The 26,172-nt window shown below is 39.9% G+C and overlaps 1 protein-coding gene across 1 annotated transcript in view; it reads right to left on the minus strand.

Annotated features, from left to right (window-relative positions):
• Window positions 1-729: 729 nt before the first annotated feature.
• LOC133363374 (potassium voltage-gated channel subfamily KQT member 1-like) overlaps window positions 730-26,172 on the minus strand; it is a 566,236-nt gene continuing 540,793 nt past the window's right edge. The window contains exon 16 of the mRNA XM_061582770.1: window positions 730-885. Within this exon, the coding sequence (XP_061438754.1) occupies window positions 730-885 (156 nt within the window). The remainder of the gene's footprint in view (window positions 886-26,172) is intronic.

A 26,172-nucleotide genomic window follows, 5' to 3' on the forward strand; every position in this document is an offset into this window, starting at 1 on the left:
GTTTTTAAATTGTGTATTTGTTTTAATGTTTTTGATTGCTGTAAACAGCCCAGAAAGCTTCGGCTATGGGGCGGTATACAAGTGCAATAAATAAATAAATAAATAAATAATAAAGCGCATCCCTCCACCCCTGCCATGAATCCTGAGAATTCTAGTTTACTCTTCACAGAGCTACAATGTCCGGCACCCTTTACAAACTACATTTCTCAGGATTCTTGGGGAGGGGGGAGTGCTTTAATTGTATGTACAGGGCCTTATTTGGACCAGGGCTTTGCTCTGACATATGTTTTCATTGCCATGGGTCAACCTTGGAATTAAACTGCCTCTGGGCAAGCACAGAGTGCATTTCCCTCATCAATGAGTGACAATCCAGATCATAAGATGGTTTCCAGTCACTGGCATCTCTTTTTGTAGGAATTAAGCATTACATGAATCCATTCCAACATACAGACTTGACTAATCTTACTACTTGGTGGAATTGTCCCTCTGAAACAGGTTTCTTATCTTTGGGCCTGTTGAGCATTGCCCACATCCTGTTGATTCCATTTGATGATGTGAATTACGAAAGTATGAGGAAGGTGTCAGACTTAAAATAATGGCATATAGGGATGTGTCTTGTCTTACTTTTTCTGCTCATGGATCCATTGAATCAGTTGCAAACTTCAGTCTTAACACCACCAATAGCTCTTTATGCAAGAATGAGAACGATGTAGTAGTATTCAACTGTTTTCACATCTTAAGGCTCATTGGAGGAGAACCTGATGAAGGCCGTAACTGGCTAGCTCTAGGGGTGGCTGAAGATGATGTCCACTCTGTTGACTGCTTGCCAAAGTGAGTCTGAAGAGCATTCAGGATGTCATTCAGCTTTTGGTCGATCTGTGTGACCTGTTGTAAAATTAAGTATATAGTTCATCACATATGTACTTGTAGGTTATGACTATTCCACAGACATATATCAATTTTATACCAGTGCCAGTGTAGTGTAGTGGTTAAGGTGCTGGACTATGACCTGGGAGACCAGAGTTCAAATCCCCACACAGCCATGAAGCTCACTGGGTGACCTTGGGCAGTCACTGCCTCTCAGCCTCAGGAAGGCAATGGTAAACCCCCTCTGAATATCGCTTACCATGAAAACCAGATTCATAGGGTGGCCATAAGTCGGAATTGATTTGAAGGCAGTCCATTACCTGTCATGTGGCTTCTATACACAAAACTTGAGAATTGCAGCTTGGTTAGGGTACTACAAATTCTCTATTAATCTCTACCTCCCATGTTACCTTGGCTACAATCAGCAAAACATATTTTCTTGGGCAGCAAATTTTAATCAGTTTAATCAGCAAATTTTAATCAGTTATTGAAACTGCAAATTATGAGCACACATCTTGATTCTTGAGGCCATTTTGCTTTGGTATGTTACTGTTACAGAGAAATTAAAAATATTTTATTTATTTATTTTATTATTTGATTTCTATCCCGCCCTTCCTCCTAGCAGGAGCCCAGGGCGGCAAACAGAAGTGCTAAAAACACTTTAAAACATCATAAAAACAGACCTTAAGATACATTAAAACAAAACGTCAAAAACATCTTTTAAAAAAGGGTTAAAACATTATTAAAAACATATTAACAAGCAATTCTAACACAGACACAAACTGGGATAGGTCTCAACTTAAAAGGCTTGTTGAAAGAGGAAAGTCTTCAAAAGGCACTGAAAAGATAGCAGAGATGGTGCTTGCCTAATATTCGAAAGGAGAGAATTCCACAGGGTAGGTGCTGCCACACTAAAGGTCCGTTTCCTATGTTGTGCAGAACGGACCTCCTGATAAGATGGTATCTGCAGGAGGCCCTCACCTGCAGAGCACAGTGATCGACTAGGTATATAAGGGGTAAGACAGTCTTTCAGGTATCCTGGTCCCAAGCTGTATAGGGCTCTGTACACCAAAACTAGAACCTTGAATTTGGCCCGGTAGGAAATGGGCAACCAGTGCAATTCTTTCAGCAGCGGAGTAACATGTTGGTGATACCCTGCCCCAGTGGGCAGTCTCGCCGCCACAGTTTGCACCAGCTGCAGCTTCTGGACCAACCTCAAGGGCAACCCCACAAAGAGCGCATTACAGTAATCCAGCCTGGAGGTTACAAGTGCATGGACAACAGTGGTCAGGCTATCCCGGTCCAGAAACGGCCGCAGCTGTCTTACCAGCCGAAGCTGGTAGAAGGCACTCCTAGCCACTGAGGTCACCTGGGCCTCTAGCGACAAAGATGGATCCAGGAGCACCCCTAAACTGCGAACCTGCTCTTTCAGAGGGAGTACGACCCCATCCAAAGTAGGCAACTGACCAATTATCCGAACTCGGGAACCACCAATCCACAGTGCCTCCGTCTTGCTAGGATTCAGACTCAGTTTATTGGCCCTCATCCAGCCCATCACTGAGTCCAGGGCTTGCACGGCCTCTCCTGATTTAGATGTTATGGAGAAATAGAGCTGGATATCATCAGCATACTGCTGACACCTCGCCCCAAAGCTCCTGATGACTGCTCCCAATGGCTTCATATAGATGTTAAACAGCTTGAGGACAAGATGGTACCCTGCGGCACCCCACAGCACAGCTGCCAGGGGGCCAAAAGACAGTCACCCAATGCTATTCTCTGAGAGCAACCCTGGAGATAGGATCGGAACCACTGTAAAACAGTGCCTCCAATACCTCCTCTCACCAAGTCGGCCCAAAAGGATACCATGGTCAATGGTGTCAAAAGCCACTGAGGGATCAAGTAAGAATAACAGGGTCACACTCCCCCTGTCCTTCTTCTGATAAAGGTCACCCATCAGGGCAACCAAGGCTGATTCAGTCCCATAACCAGGCCTGAACCCAGACTGGGATGGGTCAAGATAATCTGTTTCATCCGAAAGTACTTGCAATTGCTGTGCCACAACCCTCTCAATCACCTTCCCTAAAAAGGGGGTATTTGCAACTGGTCGGTAGTTGTCACAAACCAATGGATCCAGGGTGGGATTTTTCAGGAGTGGTCTGATCAGTGTCTCTGTCAAGGTGGCTGGAACAACTCCCTCCCGCAATGATGCGTTGACCACACCCTGGATCCACCAGGTCAGACCCCCTTGGCAAGCTTTAATAAGCCAAGAAGGGCAAGGGTTGAGAGGACACGTTGCTGGCCGCATCATCACAAGCACCTTGTCCACGTCATCAGGCCACATCAACTGAAACCATTCCCAAGAAGTTGCATTAGATGTTGCACTGGACAATGTCTTTGGGGACTACAGTAGAAAAATATTTCTAACAATGAATGATGGAAAATTATCTCACACTTCCTTTAGTACTGTAAAAAGATGTGATATGCATTCATTTAACTGTAATCAATCCAATAAAAATTAAATTATTAATTTAATGGCACTCCCAGCTGAGGTCAGGCAGGCCCCTCCCTGTTGAACTTCCGGTGCCTACTGAAGACTTTTTTTATTCCAGCAGGTATTTTATTTATTGGTTTTATTTATTTATTTATTTATTTATTTATCTATTTATTTATTGCATTTGTATACCACCCCATAGCTGAAGCTCTCTGGGCGGTTTACAACAATTAAAAACATTAAAAACAAATATACACATTTAAAAACACATTTAAAAAAAAGCAATTTAAAAACACATGCTAAAATGTGTTTATAGTTTTAACTGATTTTTACTTCCTTTATATTTATTGCTTGTACATCTTAGAGATGACTGCAGTTAAGTGGTATATAAATTGTCTAAATAAATAAACAATAATTTAAACATTGGTTGCCAGCAAGCAACACAAATATTTTTCCAATGGAATGCCTGGTAGCTAATTTCTTATACCCAGTCAAATTAATATTACAGCCAATTGCATACTGAGCCACATGAATATTACAGCTAATTTTAATGTGATGGAGTTATGCAGAGTTCATAAAAAGAATGAATGGAAATGTAGGCACTCATTGTAACTAGCACCACTTAAAAATATTCTTAATTAGTGGGTGACACATCTGTGTAGTGATTGGTCCCCATCACAAACACACATAGTGAGAGCTCCACTTCAACTGCGTCTCCACAGGGTTATCTCACATGGTTGTAATATGTGTGAATTCAAGTATTCAAGCAGTATGTAAAAAGTTTTGAAATTGAAAGTGAACCCCCTCGCCTTTTCAGCAGTCCTTATGGTTCTTAGATGCTTATAGCTGTTTCTGATTGAGTAAGATTGCCATGTGAGCAGGCCAGAAAGCATAGCCCTCCCTCTAGTAGGCTTCATTTGCCTATAGAATAAAAGGGAAAAAAGTTGTGGAACCACAGAGATAATCTAATTTGCTATATGGCCCTGCAGTATCATCACATCACGATAGCTGATTTGCTGAAATCACTCACAGAGGAATGAAACAGAGAGAGAAATACCACCATAAGGAGCTGCTAAGGGAGAATGACTATAAGTAGCTGTGAAGCTGTGATGATGATGATGATGATGATGTGCTCACACAGCTGTGTGATGTATAAGAGTATAAAATGGGGAGAAGCAAAGGGCAAGGATTGACATTTCACAAGCTTATCCAGAGTAGCTCTATTCTCCTAACTTTAAACAAGTGATAGCCCATGTGAACATATAAACTTTTGAATCTTGGGCTAAATCCTTGTCTTGGTAGAGTTCGGACATTCGGTCCTGATCTCACCCAGCAACAACTTGCTCGAAAAAGTAGTGGCAGCTCAGTATCTTTTTGTTCCTTGCAAATAAAAATGGCCAACCAGGAAGAAGACCTTGAGCATGCCATCTTGCCTAGTAATGTTCAAGACACTCAAACCTTTTTAATGCTACAATTATCCAGCATCCAAAGAAATAGTTGGGATGTTACGTGCCTTTTATAGCGATTTCTTCAGCCTTCTGTGTAGGAGAAATTAGAACTTATCCACTTTGACCTCATAACTAATCTTTTCAGAAAGCACATCAGGTTGTATATTTCTTATTGTTTTACAGAGGAAAAAAAGATAAGATTGGATATAATTGCCTCTAGCATGCGGTTGCCAACTGAAATCATACAAAGAATAATGGAGAGACAATGGGCTTATCCAAACGGAGCGGGATAATCCACGGTTTCCATACTCGGTTTGTCATCTGATAGTCCTCACTTTGCCTTTTAGTTCGCTCTTTCCCAATTAAAAAAACCGCTTTTCTGCACCCGCACCCGCAACGGTAAGACCCCTACATTCTTTTTGCTTTTTCCAACCTCCGCCTCTAAAACCTCCCCCTATCAACCAATTGGCCAGCAAAAAAATTACGTATGCTCCTCTCTCCCTTTGCAACAAAGCACAATATGGCTGTAAAGGAGTTCTCGCCTCGGAAGGAAAGGCTGCTGGTCGGTTTCACGCCTGCCTTGTTTGTATTTGCGATATTATGCTTAAATGAATGTATGCTTTTCTGCCTTTATTGATATTTAAGGAGATACACATGCTGGCAATTGCACTTATTTCTCCGAAAAAGCAAGAAACGTGTCACCCCCCCTCCTTCTCCCTTTCCGTCCCACGGAGAATGAAATTGACAAAGCTTTCCGGAGCAGGCGTGAAACCGACCAGCAGCCCTTTGCTTGTTTGTATTTGCGATATTACACTTTTTTTAAAAATAATTTTTATTCAAATTTTTCAAAAGACAAACAAAACAAAGTCAAACAACAAAAACATAACAATACAACAAAATAAAATAAAATAAAATAGTTGACTTCCGATTTGTCGCAGATCAGCTATAAGTATATAATATATATCAAACCTGTCCCTTAATATATACATACAGGATCACTTTTCTCCATAGGCTATCTTAGTTAATCGTCAAATCCCAATATCATCATTTTATTTTGATCTTTCAACAAAAAGTCTAAGAGAGGCTTCCATTCCTTAAGAAATGTGTCTGTCGATTTTTCTCTAAGTAAACATGTCAATTTATCCATCTCAACTAAGTCCATTAATTTCAATAGCCATTCTTCCATTGTTGGTGTTTATTCCATTTTCCACTTTTGTGCATATAATAATCTTGCTGCCATAATCATATATAATATTATTCTTCCATATTTCTTTTCTATTTGTTTATCCATAAAACCCAATAAAAAAAATTCTGGTTTTGACTGAATATTTATCTTTAGAATTTTTTGCATCATCCTACCTATCTGTGCCCAAAATGATTTTGCCTTTTTACACAGCCACCACATATGATAAAATGATCCTTCTTGTTGTTTACATTTCCAACAAACATTAGAAACATTACTATACATTTTAGACAACTTTTCTGGAGTCATGTACCAACGATACATCATTTTATAGAAATTTTCTTTAAGATTATAGCATAATGTAAATCTCAAGCCTTTTTTCCACATATTTTCCCATTGATCCATTTGTATGTTATAACCAAATTTTTTTGCCCACTTTACCATACACTCTTTTACTTGTTCTTCTTCGATATCCATTTTCAGCAAGAGTTTATACATTTTCGCAATTGTATTTTCATCATTTGTACACAAACCTATTTCAAAATCAGATTTACTTATTTCAAACCCATACATTTTCTTGAGAAAAGCTTCAAAAGACATGGAAGAAGATAAACTCAAAGATATGGATATAATTCCTGGGAAATAAAGTCAACAGGAACATGCAGAGGAGGGGAAGGAAGATGATGGATTAAAGGGAGCATCAGGTACATTTTAAAATACACGCTTAAAGATGGATTACAAATATCTAACTTGGAATATAAATGGAGCCAACACGGCGCAGAAGAGAAAGTGTTTCATTATTTGAAAAAATTAAAATTGGATATAATTTGTTTACAAGAAACTCATATTAAGAAGAAAGATTCCAAATATTTGATTTGTAAAAATTTGGGTGAAGAATTTATTTTGGCTGGATCAAAAAAAAATGGAGTTGTTCTTTACATTAACCCACAATTGCTTCCTAAATTGATATTACTGGATGATAGTGGTAGATTTGTGGGGGTTGAAATTACTTTATAGGGCATAAAAATTTTGATAGTGGGTATTTATGCCCCCAATGAAGATAAAACAAGGTTTTACACAGGACTTATGGAAAAATTGTCAGAGTTTTCATATGATCATTGGTGTGTCATGGGTGATTGGAATGGGGTAATCTCACCAAAAATTGATAGACTTTCTGAAAAAAATATTAAAGAGACACAGGGTAAATTACTGAAGATTTGCTTTGAATTGATGGAAAATTTAGAATTGGTGGATACCTGGAGATATATAAATGATAACGCAAAGGAATTTACTTATTTTTCAGAAAGACATAAAACATTTTCGAGGATTGATATGATTTGGATGTCTAAAAATCTAGTGAAAGATATTTTTAAAATGGATATATTACCAAAAACTTTTTCAGACCACAATCCTGTGATATTAACTTTAAAAAAAATTTTTTTTGGATTTAGATGGAGACTAAATGAATCTTTATTACAGAATGACAAAGTAGTACAAGAATGTAAGAAGAAATTAAAAGAGTTTTTTGAACATAATTTACATAAAGGAACAAATGAAAATATTGTTTGGGATACAAGTAAGGCATTTATGAGGGGATATTTTATTAAATGTAACTCTGAATTAAAAAAAAAGAAACAACAGAAAATGCAATTAATTTTGGAAGAAATAAAACAAAAAGAGGAAGAATTGAAAAAGAATCCAACTAAAGTTTCTATTGTAAATCAAATTAAAATGTTACAGAATCAAGTATCAATGCTGACAGTTAGAGAAATTGAAAGGAAACTAAATTTTGCTAAACAAAGGACTTTTGAATTTGCAAATAAACCGGGGAAATGATTAGCATATAAATTAAGAAAAGAACGTCAAAAAATATTATTTTAAAGATACAAGAAGGAGATGAGATGCTGACAGATAATGTAAAAATCAAAAAGATTTTTCATCAATATTATTCAACATTGTACAAGTGTCAGGAAATCCCATCTGAAAAAATAGAAGAGTATATATCTAAACAGAATTTGCCTAAAATTACAGACTTTCAGAGACAAGCTATTAATGGCCCTATCACGTCAAGAGAGATATCTGAAGCTATAAACAAAATTAAATCAGGAAAGGCGCCAGGACCAGATGGGTTATCTGCAGTGTACTATAAATGTTTGGAGGAAGAACTCTTGCTACCTTTACAGTATACAATGAATTCTATTTTGCAAGAGGGAAAGATACCGGATAGTTGGAAAAATGCTAACATAACATTAATACCTAAAGAGGAGCAAGATTTAACTAATACAAAAAATTATCGGCCGATATCTCTATTGAATAATGACTATAAAATTTTTACAATGATTTTGGCAGAAAGAATGAAAATAATATTGCAACAATTTATCCAGGAAGATCAATCAGGGTTTTTACCTAAAAGACAATTACGTGACAACGTCAGGAATGTCTTGAATGTCTTGGAATATTTAGAACAACGAAATGATAAACAAGCAGCTTTGATTTTCTTAGATGCTGAGAAAGCATTTGATAATTTGAATTGGAAATTTATGTTTCAGGTTTTGGAGCAAATAGATTTTGGAGACAATTTTATAAAATGGATTAGATCGATTTATACATCTCAGAAGGCTCAGATAATTGTTAATGGAGATTTAACGGATTTATGTGAAATACAAAAGGGTACAAGGATGTCCATTATCTCCTCTTCTATTTATTCTGGTCTTAAAAGTGCTGCTTAGAGATATAAGGCAAGATAAAAGGATTTTGGGATTAAAGATAAAAAAAGAAGAATATAAACTGAGAGCATTTGCTGATGATTTGATAATTGTATTAGAAAACCCTTTGGAAGGAATTAATGTATTGATGGACAAATTAAAAGAATTTGGACCGTTAGCAGGATTTAAGATCAACAATCAAAAAACAAAGATGTTGGTGAAAAAATTAACTTTAAGGGAACAGAAAGAGTTAATGGACAAGACAGATTTTACAATAGAGAAAAAGTTGAAATACTTAGGTATCATTATGACAAATAAAAATTCAAAGTTGTTTCATAATAATTATGAAAAATTATGGACAGAGATTAAGAAAGATCTGCTAAGATGGGATAAACTACAATTGTCATTAATGGGTAGAATATCTGTGATAAAAATGAATGTATTACCGAGAATGATGTTTTTGTTTCAAACAATACCTGTCATATCCTCTGATTTACCTTTTAAACAATGGCAAAAATATATCTCTAAATTTGTATGGCAAGGAAAAAAACCAAGAGTTAAATTTAAATTACTACAAGACGCCAAAGAAAGAGGAGGACTGGGATTACCAAATCTGAGACTTTATTTTGCTGCCTGCTGTTTAGTCTGGATAAAGGAATGGATTTTATTGAGGAATAAAAGACTATTGGATTTGGAGGGCCATAACCTGAAGTGGGGATGGCATGGATATCTATGGTATGACAAAGTAAAAGTAAATGTAGACTTTAATAATCATTTTATAAGACGTCCTCTGTTGAAAATATGGAATAGATATAAACCAAGGTTCTATTCGAAAATACCATTATGTGTCTCAAGTCAAGAAGCATTTTACAGAAGAGAAATGGCTGGAAAAGAGAAATGGTTAACTTATCAAGAACTATTAGAAAATGTACATGGAGAATATATAATGAAAGAGAGAGAACAACTGATAAAGGAAGGATATAGTTCTCAATGGTTTGCCTATTTACAATTGTTAGAAAGATATAAAATGGACAAGAAAATGTATGGGTATTTGCGATATTACACTTAAAGGAATGTATGCTTTTCTGATTTGAAGCAAAAACCCCAGCAAGTAGAATGAAATTGACAAAGCTTTCGGACGCAGGCTGAAATCGACCCCCCTTTCTCGCTTGCTGTGCATTGCAGATCTCACCCAGAGCGGCCGCCCAGTTTGCAGGCTGGCAAAAAATTAAATGCATCTGCGCAGTAGTTGCAGACCCCCCCCAACACCCCACCATTGCGATGATTGGTTCAATTTTCTCTGGCTTATTCTCGCACATGCGCAAAAGTGCAGATACGTGATTGGCTTGAAAGAGGAGAGGGGGCAAGGGGAAACGCCCAAGAACCACCCATCAGCTGTAAAGTCCGTGGTATTGCATCCTAACTCCTGAAGGCACAGCAGATGATTCCCGATTTTAAACAGCAAATCGCATTTTTGCTGGTATTGCAAGGAGCGGATTTAACCCGCGAAAATGCATAACAGCGCGAGACATCATTTGGACGACCGAAAAATAATGAACACACATAGCGGGCGTGTCACACATTTTGCAGTCATCTGGATGAGCCCAACGACATGTCTTGCTGAACAGCTAGTTAAATGCAAGTCTGGAGCAAGAGTTTAAATGGTTAAAAAGCATGGGATTTTCCCCTTCTTTAAAGAGAGAGAGTGTGCCACACACCTCACTTTTTGAAAAGCTTGTTTAGCTGCCGCCAGTCCGATCTGACTCAACACAGTCTTTAAGAAATGATCATACAGACCCCAAATTAAAACAGGGCCACTAGTCTGAATGACAGAGCATTAAGAGCACTAAAAGCAGAGAAATGGGATCAAACAGCCAGAAAATACCTTGAGGCTATCCTGAATGATTTAGAAAGTTTTTCTTGAGAGTACATCTTGAAATGTGCTCTCAAGTGTACGTCTGGGTTCTTGGAACGGGCTATTCCATTGCTATTTTGCTTTTTGAAATTTATATTTCTTTGCTCTAACAATTTAAAGGAAGTGAGAATTGGTAATAGCTTATTACATTCCCTTGAAGGGAAATAATTTTTTAAAAAATGTTTTTCAACAACACTTTACCAACAGAAGAAAGAGTTACCCAATATTGGCACAGTCTACATGTGAGCTGAAAACATCTCAACCAAACTTTTCAGCTAGGCCTATATGATAAATATGTCTTTACAGTATGTAGCAGCAAATGTTACGTATATAATTGATGGAAAGTTGCAGATAATCTTGGTTCTGTAATCAAATAATAAAATTACCTTTAATAATACATTCCAGGACACCAACATGTATTGGTTTCATTCATGCACTAGCTTTTTAAGGTATATGTTAATACAATCTTAGGTGTACACTGTGGATGGGATTCTTGGCCTGTGCCGGTCTGAAAGCATTCCGTTGACCTAACCGGCTGGCATCAATTCGTGTTTGTTCTGTATCTACTGCTTTTACCGATCCATGTTTATTTTCACTCAGAAAAAATATTGATATTAATATTGATATTTCAAAAGAAAATATTGTCATTTTGAAGGAAATATCAACATTTCCTTTAACAAAATCGGTTTTGAAGAAAATATCAATATTTTAAAAGGAAATATTGATAAATTATTATTCTCACAATTGATGTTTTGGAGGCAGACTTGTTTTTTTTAAGTCCGTTTTAAAATAACTGCAGAAACTCACTACATTAAAACCCAAACCTCAGCTATTGAAAATAAGTGAATTTTCAATTTGGTACCAAATTCAAATTGGGCGGGATTCTATTATATCCCTCATGTACTCTTAAATGAAAGAAACACAACTTGCGCCCCTCACCATGAGCAGAAGGGAATAACTGAACCAGGATATTCTTTATTTAACAAAATGTGGAAGAGGTCACCAACCATTCTGAGCCCAGGGGCCCATTTGAAATGTTGAGGAAATACACCACCCTGGTTGCTTCCTTCCCCCTTCCCCTGGGTCAGAAAGAGAGACCCAAAGAGAAAATGCACACTCTCTGCTCATAGGGGCTGGGATTAAAGCAGAATTAAATTGGATCCTGTTGAAGCTGCACGGTTTCACACAGCATCTCCACAAAGCTATAATTGAATTAAAGCTAACATCGATAGGTCGCACAGTAAAAAAATAACACATCCAGTGCTTTGCAGCACCTCAAAAACATTGATCCAAGGCACAGATCTTCATGAATTTTAGAAAGGATGACAACAAAGCTACAAACAAATTGCAGAATACAACTGTGGTGGACTTTGATTTGGTGGTGGTTTGTGGAGATTCCTTGTAAAAATCATTAAGATTCATAAGGAAGTTTCTTAGATCCATATTTTTGCACCACGACAGTGTTGGAAAGCTCTGGAGCTATGATTTTTAGAGTTTAGTCAATGGAAAGATGTGATTTGAAAGTGGTTTGGGGATGGAGTTGGCCTGTGTTTTAGCTGTCACCAGGCCTGTTTCATCACATATAGCTCCCCAGTATACTAGGGAGCCAAATATACTCCACAATGTTGGTGAGGGCACACAGGAGCTATCTATGGGCCTCTGCCTCTCACCAGCCCACAGCAAGACAAGATCCCCAGTTCAATCCACCAGAAAATTATCCCCAGAGCATTCAAGAATCCATTACAGTCCATAAGTCTCCAGGAGTGAAACATCTTAATGGATCCTCCACCCCTACAGGAAGAAATTGTTATTGTTAGCCCAAACTTCAAGAAGTAGAAAGAACACTTCCTACTTCATATTTTAGTTCTATGTCCTTTCAAAGGGGGGAGGAATGTAACTGCCTTCATTACCCCAAGATGAAGGGGAAGTGGGGAGGGAATCAGAGGGTTCATGGTGCCAGGAGAAGGCCTCAAGGGCACCCCTGCACTCATGGGCACAATATTATAAATATGGGTTATCTCATTTCCCTTCTGTTCAAGCTTATTCAGGCATTCTACTTATGCATTAAATCCATGCAAGGGGGGGAGTGGAACACACCAAGTAGACCCTCTCTCTGGTGTTTGCACACACAGCACAAACTTCTGTGGTGGTGGTGCCTTTGTGCATACAGCTTTCCTGATGCAGACCCACTCCTTTCTCTCATGTTGATTTAACACGGGGAATCTTAGGCCTCAAGACTCTCACCAGGCCACGTCCCTACTAGTCCGGCTCCATGCTCTCCTAGAGTGCTTTTGTGTGGTTGGAATATGTCCTTGCATGGATGGAGAGAGGAGTGTGTAGAAACCCCTGACTTTTGCATGGCTGGAACGTAGCCTACCTACTGTACAAAGGTTAAGCATCACATCTGTTGCTCCACTGTCTTTTGCTTCTGGCCCCAGCAACCACTGGCATGTGTCCCCTGGAAGGGTGCCCATGAGGCAATGTGACCCTCAGACTGAAAAAGGTTCCCCACCCCTGGGTTAACGAGTCCATAGAAAGACTGAATAGGGCTTCACCATAAGAGAAGGCGAGGCCTGAGGCTTGCTGTCAATAATTCTCTCCCAGGTAGAATTCCTTGGGGCTAAGTGGCACCTGAACATTGAGCACTTCTTTAGAATGATCATGACATTCTGTACTAGGAGTTTAGTAGAACTCCAAATAAATACACAGCACATCAGTACTTACAAATGACTATGAGTTCACCAGTCACCTACAGCGAAGCGTTTCCATTGGCCACACCTGGAGAGACGATGGATTGTTCTGCCGATCAGTGCAAAATCTCTTTGAAGCTGAATTTTTAAAATATGGTACTCGAGCTGATCCTACTAGGTTTTACAGTAAACAGGGTCAGGGTTGATTAGGGTTGTGTGTTCCCATTTTCAGAGATGCACTGGAACCATCTGAACAGAAAGTGTGTCTCTACCCTTTGTCTTTTTTTGTTCCCAACCACCTGGATTTGGGGAAAGGGGGCACTTTCAGGGCAGTTGGAAGAAAAGCAGGGGGCAAATTTTGGTTCACAAATCTATGATGCAGCCACACTTGTTCTCTACCCTATAAAGGTTAATTCCCCATCAGAACAGTTTTCGAACACTTTGCCTTCAAGAAGCTCTTCTCAGATCATGTTGTCTGCTGAGAAGCCCAGGATGTTGACGACAAGGCACTGCTATACATATTGCACCCGGTTCCCATGGGATGGTAGTAACTGGCTGGGTTGCGCAAGTGCTCCACAGAGACATCCTAGAAGAACACATACAATGTGGCTGCACATTGCAGGGAAAGATTAGTGGCGGCGGCAGCCATGCTGTCTTTCAAGTAAACTTGCCTGCCCATAACTGATCTTCTCATTTGGAGAACCCAAGATAAGTCTCTGAGTAGTTCTTAGCTGCATGGGGGCTACTTTTGCTCCCTGTGAAAGGTATCCCCTTTTCAGTGATTTTTTTGCACCTAAAGAGGCTCATCCACAGTGTCTCTATTTGTTTTTTGTTGTTGGCAGAATCAACACAATGTCCTCCTCATCAAAATGGCAGCCTGTGCTTCCCCCCTGCTAAATCCGGATTTCCCTGATTTGGAGATAATTTAATAAGGGAAGAAAATCCAGTATAAAATCACATGTTACCTAACTGTAGATGACCTCAAGTGCATTATGTGGGAGTTTTTTTTTTTAAGGTATAAATTGTACATGTTTTGCTGGGTGCTGCCTATTATTACCACACCCGTTACTTCCATTTCGTTTCCATCAACAAAAAGGAAAGAATGCAGCTTCGAGGTATTTTTGTTTTTATTTTTAAAATAGCTCTTTTGTGCAAAACTGCTCTTGCACAAAACAGCTGTATTAAAAATAAAAATTGCCAGGAAAAGAAAGGGGGAGGAAAGCAAACAGCAGCATTTCATGTGAGTGACTCCACATCCTTAACTAGCTTGGAACGACATACCCATACCACCACCCCACCACCACCTCAACCCCCCCCCCCTCTCTGTCTCTTTCTCTCTCTCTGGTCTTTTGTGCAAATATGGTATTTCAAAAAACTTGTATTTAAAGAAAACACTTTTTATAAGGTGTGCTTGTGTAGGTAAACAAATACCTGAATGCATGCCCACAACAGATCTCAGGTTTCCTGGCTTGGAGTGACACATGCATTTTAAAATTATTATTTTTGACTGCTTGAGGTTACCAGAGCATGGAGCAGTCAAAAATAATAATTTTAAAATGCATATGTCACTCCAAGCCAGGAAACCTGAGATCTGTTGTGCAATGCATTCTATATTGGGCTACCCTTGACGATGGAGTGGAAGCTGCAGCTTGCGAAGAATTCAGTCCCTAGGCCTCTGAGCAGCACAAGGGCATGGAGTCATATTTCACCAGTCCTCAAAAAGGTGCACAAACTGCCTCTTTGTTACCAGGCTCAATTCAGGATGTTGATATTGGTATACAAAAGATTTGAATGACTTGGGACCCAAGTACTTGAAGGAGCTCCTCTCCCAATTCCTGCCAGCCCTAAATACAGAGTTAACACAATCGCCCCTAAGGCCCTGTCCCTCTGAGTAGAGCCCAGACACCTCCTTGGCATGTACACCTGAGTTGAGGCCAATGAAGCAAGAGTGGAAACAGCTAGAACACTGTAGGTGGAAGAGGGCTCATAACAAGTCTGATTGAACACGGGTTAGAATTCATTATCAAACCTATTCTATGGCAGTGATAGTGACAAAGAAGTTTGCTTCTACCACCATTGCACCCTCTCAGTGTCATCCAGCAGAGCTTTTCTGGATGGTTGATGTTCTCTCACAATCTGGCCCAAAGAGATATAGGGACCCTTGGCACTCTGTTGTGACAAGTTTGCAAGACATTTTTAGGATAAAGCCACTCAGATCTGTCACAACTTAAACTCCACATTTATTTATTACATTTATACCCCATCTTTCTTTTCATGATAGAAACCCAAGGCGGCTTACATATGGTTCCTAGATAGTCTCCCATCCAGGCATTGACCAGACCTGACGCTGCTTAGCTTCAGCAGGGTGCTGGCCTCATGTGCCTTCAGACCATAGTCTGGGACTATTTGATGTGGTTCCATTAGTGGAGTTGTCTACAGCGCTGTATGGTCTTTCTTTCTTTCTTTCTTTCTTTCTTTCTTTCTTTCTTTCTTTCTTTCTTTCTTTCTTTCTTTCTTTCTTTCTTTCTTTCTTTCTTTCTTTCTTTCTTTCCCTTCCACCCCATAGGAGCCCAGGATGCCAAACAAAAACACTAAAAACACTCTAAAACATCTTAAAAAGAGACTTTGAAATATATTAAAACATCTTTAAAAACATTAAAAAAAAAAAAAAGCTTTTAAAACATCATAAAAAGCAATTCCAACACAGACACAGACTGGGATAAGGTCTCTACTTAAAAGGCTTGTTGAAAGAAGACGGTCTTCAGTAGGTGCCAAAAAGATAACATAGATGGTGCCTGTCTAATATTTAAGGGGAGGGAATTCCAAAGGGTAGGTGCCACTACACTAAAGGTCAGTTTCCTATGTTATGCTGAATGGACCTCCTGGTAAGATGGCATCTGCAGGAGGCCCTCACCTGCAGAGTGCAGTGATCGACTGGGTATATAAGATGATTTTTCAGGTATCCTGGTCCCAAGCTGTATAGGGCTTTGTACATCAAAATCAGCACCTTGAACTTGGCCCGGTAGCTAATGGGCAGCCAGTGTAGCGGGGTGACATGTTGGCAATACCCTGCCCCAGTGAGCAGTCTCATTGCCGCATTTTGCACCAGCTACAGCTTCTGGACCAACCTCAAGGGCAGCCCCACATAGAGTGCATTATTTTTATTTATTTATTTATTTAAAATATTTCTATCCCACCCTTCTACCCTATAATAGGGCACTCAGGGCGGCTTACAAAAATAAAATCAAACATGTACATAATAAAATTGTAAACAGTAAAATCACAATAATCCATCTTGGAGATTACCACTGTTGTACCACTGGACAACAGTGGTCAGGCTATCCTGGTCCAGAAAAGACCACAGCTGTCTCACTAGCCAAAACTGCTAGATGGCACTGCTAGCCACTGAGGTCACCTGGGCCTCTAGAATTTACATTGATCAGGGTGGGTCCGGGAGGTTCTGGATTCCTCCTTAAGAATGAGAGTAGTTCCTCCAACCTCTTTAAAACAGGAACCCCAATTATGGAATGTCCTTCCTGGAGAGTTTTGTCTGGTGTTTATGCGGTTCCCCCCCCCCCGGCACTGGTCTCAGGTGATTTGAGATCATTGTAAGATATTCAGTATTTTTAGCACTACTGTGTTAATGCATGTTTTGCTGTTGCAGGTTTGTTTACTTTTTGCAGCGGTTAGTTTTATTCTTTAGAGTGATTGTTGATTGTTCTTATGGTTTCTTAACTTTTATTGTTAATTGCCTGGAGTATAATTCCCATGCTCCTCAGTGGACTTAGGAGCATTCAGGTGAGGATGGGGCCTCCAAAGCTCTTCCTAGTGCTAGCCAACCAGCCCTTTCTTCCACCAGTTCCCCTTCACTATGCTTGGATAAGTTTGTATGGAAAGATGGTGGGAGCTGGCAAGGAGGGAGAGGAGCAAGCATCTCTCCGAAAGCTCTCTCCGAAAGCTCTTGTAGATATGCTGATTTTGTCTTAGGATGGGGTTTTTTTGGAGAAAAATTGGAAAAATCAAAGTAATTATGAGACGAGCTTGCCTACCATTAACGTAAAGTAAGTTTTATGATTAAGGACCTAATTGAAGACAGTGGCTCCTTTTATGAAAGAAATCACCTGATCAGGATTTAATTTTCAGAGCTAGCAAGTAATTGCCGGTGTTTTCTTGCACAGTACAACAGTAAAGAGGAAATGTCACAACTGAACGACAGATCTAGGCCAATGGGTTTATGAAACCCAGAAAGTCAAGCCATAGCATTTCTAGAAGACCCAATATTTGATTTGCATACTGAATGGAGACAGGTGAGCTTGGCAGCTGTCCTCATTTCAATGAAATACCTACACTACTACATGTGATACCCATACTTCAGTTCTTTAAAGAAGATGAGAAAAATAGGTTGAGCTCTCAGTTATTCATATACTGAAACTTATATTTGTGCTGTGAGAAAAAGAAAAGGAAACTACATTTTTCATAGCAGTATGAAACTTCACCAGAGTAATCACTAAAATTTCATGGAAAGCAAAATTTGAAGCAAATAAAGGGGCTCTTCCTTAAGACAGACATAAGAGAAAAGGTAGCAAAATTTCTCAGTGAAGATAGCTTAAGTTGAGGCCACCTGCATCTCCACTAACAATCATGGATCTAGGAGCACTCTCAAATTCCAAGCCTGATCCTTTAGGGGGAGTGCAACTCCCTCCAGAACATGCATCCCTAGATTGTCAAGAATTTTACTTAAAATCTCAGGACAAATCTGGAGGTTTTTGGCTGGGCAAATACCTGATGAATGTTGAGAAATTTTATGAGGCTAGCAAAAACCATCAGGAGGGTTTTGCACATCCCTGTCCAAACCACCTAACAGTGTCTTTCAGATGTTGCTTTGGGTGGCCTTCTTTACTCATGAAAATGAGTTACTTCCATGAGCAGTGTAATATGTATGCCATGTCTGAGGCATATGGAGTCAGCTGCAGTAATTTCCACGCCCACTATATATTAAGACACGGAGAAGACACCACACAGAAGCCATTTCAAATGACATAAAGCTAATATATAGAGTCTACATTGTAGACCGTATATAAAATAAAGAAATGTTACCTGCCATTATACCTAAGTTGTCAGAGCTGGTGATAAACCTGGAGATGAAGTAGGTGTTGGTCAGGTAAAGAGCTGAGCCAGTGAGCTAGGCCAGGGTTTTATAGGATGAACTGAAGTTGTAGCTGCAATACGTCCCTCTCGTCATCTGCATTGGTGATGCTGAAACCGCTGAAATAGGCCCTAACTTGACAAACCATCATGGTGACACAGAGTAGGATGCCTTGGTTTGACAGTTCAAACCTGGTCCCAGATTGAAACTGTGCCACTTTACACTAGTTGAGCAATGGCACGCAAAATAACAACATAATTAATATGATTGGACCCAACTGTGACTGAGTCAAAGGGGAATTTTGATTAAAAAAAACTAATTTAACATTATATTGAACTTCAACAATACATAATTTGTTTCCATCTGGATTTTTATGAAAAAGCTGTTACTGTGACAAAGAAAATCCATATAAACATGGGGAGGGGAGGAGCCAAACCTGTAATCCATGTGATTATCCTGTTTCAGTTTCCCATTCATTCTTGTTTATTTTCATTCCACCATACTTATCTATGAAACGCCATCATTTCCTTGTCCTCCCTTCCTTTATTCCAAACATACCCACCCATTCTTAGGTTAGGTGTTAGAACGTCTTTGACCTGGAACACACAAACTTTAACTTTGAAAATAATTTCATTTGTTTTGGTTTCCATCGACCTTTCCTGTTTAAATTAACAAAAACCTTTTTCCTCCCCCTTAGCTTTCCCTGTTTGCTATTTGTGGGTAAATGGGGGGGGGAAGAGAGGGATGACAGCCCTGTGCCTGGGTCTGAATGATAATTGTCATGAAAAATAAACTGGAATGCAACTGTAGGATTCGGAATTATATATGCTTTAGTGGTGCTTCGATTATAGACGATACTCAAGTGTTCACAGCATGTTTCTAAAGTGTCAGTAAAAGCAGGGTTGTCACCCAACTAAAGAAGCTTTACTTGATCAATCCTATATTCTTTAGTTGACTGAATAATTAATAGAATTCAGATACAAATATAAAAAATAGCCCTGTTAAATTGGTTGTTTGTATTGCCTCCCTCAGATTTGTGACATGCACATGGAGGCAGAGATGGGCATCTTCCTCCGGCCTTATGCCAGATTGGTTTGGAAAATAAGTTGAGCCACTTCCAAAATCTGGAAAATACGTTGACTTGTTTCTGAGCCAATCCAACTCCAGAAATATGTCACCCACCCACAAAAATCCCTCCCCCACAAACCTCCTCCCACTGTCCTCACCCTACTTACTAGGTTGGCACAAGAGGGGAGAGGAAAGAGATGGTTGTCTCTTCACTTTTCTAGCCCAGGCCAAAGGAGCCCTTGGAAATATGTGGTACTCAATAAATAGGGGAGAATGTCAGAGGCCTTTCTTTGGTTTTAGGTGGACATGTGTGTGTCCCAGAAGACATAATCTTGGAAGAGGCATTCCTTTCCATGAAACAAGAGGGAATGCCTCCTCCAAGTTGGCACCCACTGCCCACCAAAGTTTTTATAAGAAGCTGTATTATGAACAATATTTTTAAAATCTGCTACCTAATTAATTGGGGATCCTTTTTAATAAATCAGAAGGTCTTTAATTGATTCATCTAACTAATGAATCAACTTCTAAGCATTGTAGTCCAAAATAAAAGTCCTAAAAATTTTCATTCATCCACTTAAGTGTGTAAGTCAGAAAGTACTTTTTGTTCACCCACCTCAGGGAACCTCTCTCCCAGTCTGCATTTTTTACCCACTAAAGGAAACTTGTGGGTGAAGATGGTCACAGATCCCTGGACTTTTTTGGTACCAAGAAAACACATACACCCTGAATAGATCCTGGAGAGCTTCTGGCTGCATAGCAAAGGTTCCATAGCCTAAATAGCAGATGTTTAATGCTATCCGTATTCCTCCCTCCTAACTCATGAGAAGTCCATACCTAACTTGCACATTCTATTTATTTATTTATTTATTTTGTTCAATTTTTATACTGCCTGAAGCCAGAGGCTCTCTGGGCGGTGCACAATAAATACAATACAATAAAGATACATTAAAATGACAATAGTAACACTGAGCATATATTTTAAACAATTAACAGCCTGGTCTGTATAACAACAATAAAATGTAAAATTTTTAAAAAGCCTGGGAAAATAAAAAGGTTTTAACCTGGCGCCGAAAAGATAAAAGTGTAGGCGCCAGGCGAACCTCGTCGGGGAGACTATTCCATAGTTCGGGGGCCACCACTGAAAAGGCCCTAGATCTCGTTACAACCCTCCGAGCCTCTCTGTGAGTCAGAACTCGGAGGAGGGCCTTTGATGTTGAACGTAGTGAACGGGTAGGTTCATATTGGGAGAGGCGTGCCGCTAGGTATTGTGGTCCCGCACCGTGTAAGGCTTTATAAGTCAAAACTAGCACTTTGAATTTGGCCCGGAAACCGATAGGTAACCAGTGCAAACGCGCCAGAACAGGTGTTATATGTGCGGACTGTCTGGTCCTCGTCAACAGTCTGGCTGCTGCGTTTTGCACTAGCTGTAGTTTCCGAACTGTTTTCAAAGGCAGCCCCACGTAGAGTGCATTGCAGTAGTCCAATCTAGAGGTTACCAGAGGATGCACAACTGAGGCGAGGTCGTCGCTGTCCAGATAGGGACGTAGCTGGGCTACCAATCGAAGGTGGTAGAACGCATTCCGTGCCACTGAGGCTACCTGAGCCTCAAGAGACAGGAATGGATCAAACAAAACCCCCAAGCTACGAACCTGTTCCTTCAAGGGGAGTGTAACCCCATCCAGAACAGGTTGAACATCCACCGTCTGGGCCGAGAAGGCACTCACCAACAGCGTCTCAGTCTTGTCAGGATTGAGCCTCAGTTTGTTAGCTCTCATCCAGTCCATTATCGCGGCCAGGCAACGGTTCAGCACATCAACAGCCTCACCTGAGGAAGATGAAAAGGAGAAATAGAGTTGCGTGTCATCAGCATACTGATGACAACGCACTCCAAAAGTCCTGATGACCGCGTCCAGCGGCTTCATGTAGATGTTAAAAAGCATGGGGGACAGAACCGATCCCTGTGGGACTCCACAATGGAGAGTCCAGGGTATCGAGCAGTGCTCCCCAAGCCCTACCTTCTGGAGGCGGCCCACCAAGTAGGAGCGGAGCCATTGCCAAGCAGTACCTCCAACTCCCAACTCCGTGAGTCTCCCCAGAAGGATACCATGGTCGATGGTATCAAAAGCTGCTGAGAGATCAAGGAGAATCAACAGGGTTACACTCCCCCTGTCTCTCTCCCGACATAGGTCATCATACAGGGCGACCAAGGCCGTTTCAGTGCTGAAACCGGGCCTAAAACCGGATTGAAATGGATCTAGATAATCGGTTTCATCCAAGAGCACTTGGAGCTGGCTGGCAATCACCCGTTCCAAGACCTTGCCCAAGAATGGAATGTTCGCTACCGGTCTGAAGTTGTTCAAATTATCTGGGTCTAAGGAAGGTTTCTTCAGGAGTGGTCTCACCACCGCTTCTTTCAAACGGCTAGGGACCACTCCCTCTCTCAAGGAGGCATTTATCACTTCCCTGGCCCAGCCGGCTGTTTCAACCCTGGCAGCTTTCACTAACCAAGAGGGGCAAGGATCTAGTACAGAGGTGGTTGCACACACCAGTCCAAGTACCTTTTGGGAGAGAAGGAAGAAATACAGGAACAATGTTTGAATAGCAATCCCTCAAGAAACTCATCAATGATCCTCCTTCTTTGTCAAAGGAAGGATTGTTCTGGAAGCAGGGTAGGGAAGCACTTCCGCTTAAAGAAGCAATTCAAGAGCCTGGTACTGCCTTCTTTCTCAGTGGGAGGTCCTCAAGAATATATAATGTTCACTGGAAACCTGAGAAGGTCAGGGCAGAAGGAAGCAGTATGTTTTCTTTTTTCAATTCAGAAAAATTGTGCCTCAGCTATTGGTTTGGAAAACCCTGTACGAGAGTAGCCAGCAGTCATGTCAATTCATGTTTGACTCTTGTATGAAGACCAGCTAGTTCTCTTGGCTCAGTAACGCAGACATAGCAAATGCCTTCTTACAATAAGATGATGACAGATTTAACTAATCCTTGAAAAGTTTGTGGAGAGTCCTGACATGAAAGATGAAAATGTCAGATGACATTTTTTGCGGAGAATTAATGCATATATGTGTTAATCTCACAAGTATAAACAAACATACATATGTGGCGTACACATACATGAGGCAGTGGGACATTCCTCTCACACACAGACATACATTTGCACAAATAGCATCTCTCAAATACTCACAAAACGCAAAAACATATGGCAGCAGCAGCAGCAGCTTTCACATACATATGCTGCTGCTTCAGGTCTGCCATTAGGAGATACAGGGGAATCCTGGTGTACTGGGCCCAGAGCCAGCAGGAGGCCCAGACTCTGAAGTTTAAATCAATATGTCTTCACCCTTGTAGAATGATAGTTGTGAAAAGGGTGGCCACTTATGGATCACCCCAAAAAAAGAGGAAATGCATTACCAAAAAAAGAAGACGTCAAATAGTACAAAACTTGCATATGCTAATTTAAACACACATTTGGAAATAAAGACTATAATTTAAATAGAAATACAACAGATATTACTACAATGGGGAAGACTGTGACCTATGTCCTGGTCAGTCTGCTGTCCATGAACTGTCTATGAACTGTTGATGAGCAACTGATCAATGCTGCAAGCAAGCCTCTTGGAAGTTATCACCTGACACCATAATGACATCAGGTGATTGACAGGTGGGCCATCCCACCACCTCTCAAAATCAACCTATGGAGGGTGGGCCAGTTCTTGATCCAGCCGTTGGGCTCAAACATATTCCCTACCCCTGATCTCGGTTCCTGATGAGCACTTGGCATCTGGCACACTCGGTTTTTGAGTGACTGAGGAGAGAGGGAAGGAGATGCAGACTTGGTGGAAGGGAAGGGAAAGTGTAGCCACCCTTGCTGCTGCTAGAGAAAAGTGGATGCTCACCCCCTTCAACCTCACACACCAGAGAAGGACCGGGGGCCATCACTCTCCTACTCACTTGGATGCCCTTCTCTCCCACTCACCACACCCTAAAACAGTGGCTTTGCAAACTCTATTCCAGAGGACCCTGGAGTCCTTTGGTACTTGATTAGAGGTTTTTCTGTTATAAGATCAATAATGGAGGACATGCTTCCCTTCCCATTAGTTCCAGTCTTTTCCTGCAATGTGCAGCCACAGGACAATGTTGATGCATTCTAATGTGCTTTTTCAGGTCTCTCAGGGTAGCAATGAGGCCAAGCATGTCTATGTCAAATAAATATATACCCCAGAGCACGTACCAGAATTCTCTGCAAGGGGTTCATGGTGTGTGTTCAAGAGTTCTGTGGCTGACTATGTGGAAAGAGTTTCAACGTATGAAGGTTTCAAAACCACTGCACTAAGGGCATATCTATACTACAAATTAATATTGGTTTACAGACATTCCCCATTCCTCCGGGGAATACTTGCAGTGGAAAAATGACAAGCAGGGCAGGAGATTCATATTTTTAGCTTATTTATTTCCTAGTGTGCCCCAGTACACAGTCTGGCCATCACTTGTCTAGGATAATGTTACTATTACCAAGATTAATAAAAACGATTTAGTTTTTCCATGTTACATATCAGTTTGAGGTGGCTAGTTTAATATTCTTGCTATTTCAGCTTGCTTTAAGGGATGATTTTAGTCTTTATCCATTTGCATACATATATCCATTAGGATATCTTGGCAGATTTTTCATTATGTGCACTGCTGAATTCATCATTAACAAAGCAAAATACAATGGTAGTACTATAGCAACTTTGGCTTGCATGAAATGACCAACCTATTTCATCATTTATCTGTTCCATCTCAACAAAAGAAAGCTGTGCAGCTGTAGCCCTATAACAAATCCAGCGGTTACTGGTTTTTTGTTATTTAAATGCATTTTCATAATCTAAACTATATTTCTGGGCTGTTGTAGGCATACAAGACAGACAGAGAGAAAATCAAATGTGTAGACAACCTTCTTTGGGTAAAGAAGTATGTGTCTAAAAGTCCCCCTTTTTCATTATAGATCCTCCCTACTTATGAATCTGAGATGTATTCATATCCCCTAGATGGTCTCACGGATGGATTGCCCCAGTTCATTGGTAGCTCAGTCCAATTATTCCAGCAAACCTGAACTCATAAATGATGCCCATAAACATCAGAATGATTTAGTAACACATGCTTTTTCCTCTTTCAATTTGTTAAGCCACTAGTTCCAAAGACAGGATTTGCTGTCTGTTACACTGAGATGATTTGCTTTCATATCTTGGCCTTTAAAAAAAGAATTACTAAGGTCGTCACAAATAATTGCCCGTTGATATATTTCCAGTCATGCATAACATGATTTTTTTAAAGGATCTGCAGTTAAAAACCAATCTTTGTTGGGGGTTTTAAAAGATATTATCCTGTTAATTATAATGGAATAGCAGATAGTTCATCTCAAATCATGCTACTAATAAAAACAAAGAGCAAAAGGAGGAATGATCTGTGTTAATATGGCAACAGCATTATTAATACTAGTAATAATAACCATCAACAAATATAACCATAAGCAAAAAAAGAGAAGTCCTAAGGAGCACATGATCAAATTTCAAAAGCAGGATGAGGATTCATGGAGGATTGGTCTATCAGTATTAGGGATGGAAGGATCTGTCAATTTGGTTCGCTCAATTTCTCATTTTTCCAATAAAATTCAGTTCTCTACATTTCTGCAGAAATCTGCAGATTTTTAAAAAATGCTCATGAAAATTCTTCAGCATTTCTGTGGGAATTTCTCATAATAAATACATTTTTGAACGGTTTTGACTAATGTACACATCTTTGCCAGCCATTTCTCCTTATATAATGCATTTTATATGTTATTTTCACTGATATATCCAGTTTCATGCACAGTTTATCCTAATATATGTATTTTTGTAAAAATTGGTTTGAGAACTGCATCACAAAATTTGGGTAAGTGCAGATTTCGAAGGATGGGTGTGTTTTGGTCCTCATATTGTTTTGGAAAGTGCAAATTTGATATATCCAGCTTTACATGGGAACTGAATTGATTCCCCCCCACCCCCAATCCCTCATCAGTGGCTGTAGCTTGGACAGCAACATTTATTTATTTATTTATTTAAAGCATTCTTATCCTCTACTCTTTCAGTGAGATCAGTAAAAACAATTAGAAGCAAGACGATGCCTGCCTGCAAACTTACAACCTAAAAGACCTGACATAAAAGAAAGAAAGGATGGGAAGGAGGAGGAGAACAAGCAAATGTTATTTATTGATTTATTTAAAATATTTCTATCCCACCATGCTACCCTATAATAGGGCACTCGGTGGCTTCCAATAAAAACGCTGCCAACCAAAAGGAGAGGGTTCCTCGTGCAACCACAAATTACACAGAAAAAGTCACTACTCAAATTTGCAAAGGAAATTGAAAAGCATAAAACGAACACATACATAAAAATAAAAATCAACACATACATAAGACATATATGGAGACATATTATCTATATCCTCGTATGATGGAACAGAGGAATTATTGTCTAATTTCACCAGCTTTTCTGACAATGCCCAGCAAGATATTATTAATAACTTGCAAAAATTGCTTTCTAATCTACAGGATAAGAGGTATAGGTCGGTTCGATCCTACACTGACCTTAGATCGGAGTCATCATATAATACCCACATACCAGAGATACTAAGGAAT

Source organism: Rhineura floridana, chromosome 8 (genome assembly GCF_030035675.1).
Source record: "Rhineura floridana isolate rRhiFlo1 chromosome 8, rRhiFlo1.hap2, whole genome shotgun sequence".
NCBI lineage: Eukaryota > Metazoa > Chordata > Lepidosauria > Squamata > Rhineuridae > Rhineura > Rhineura floridana.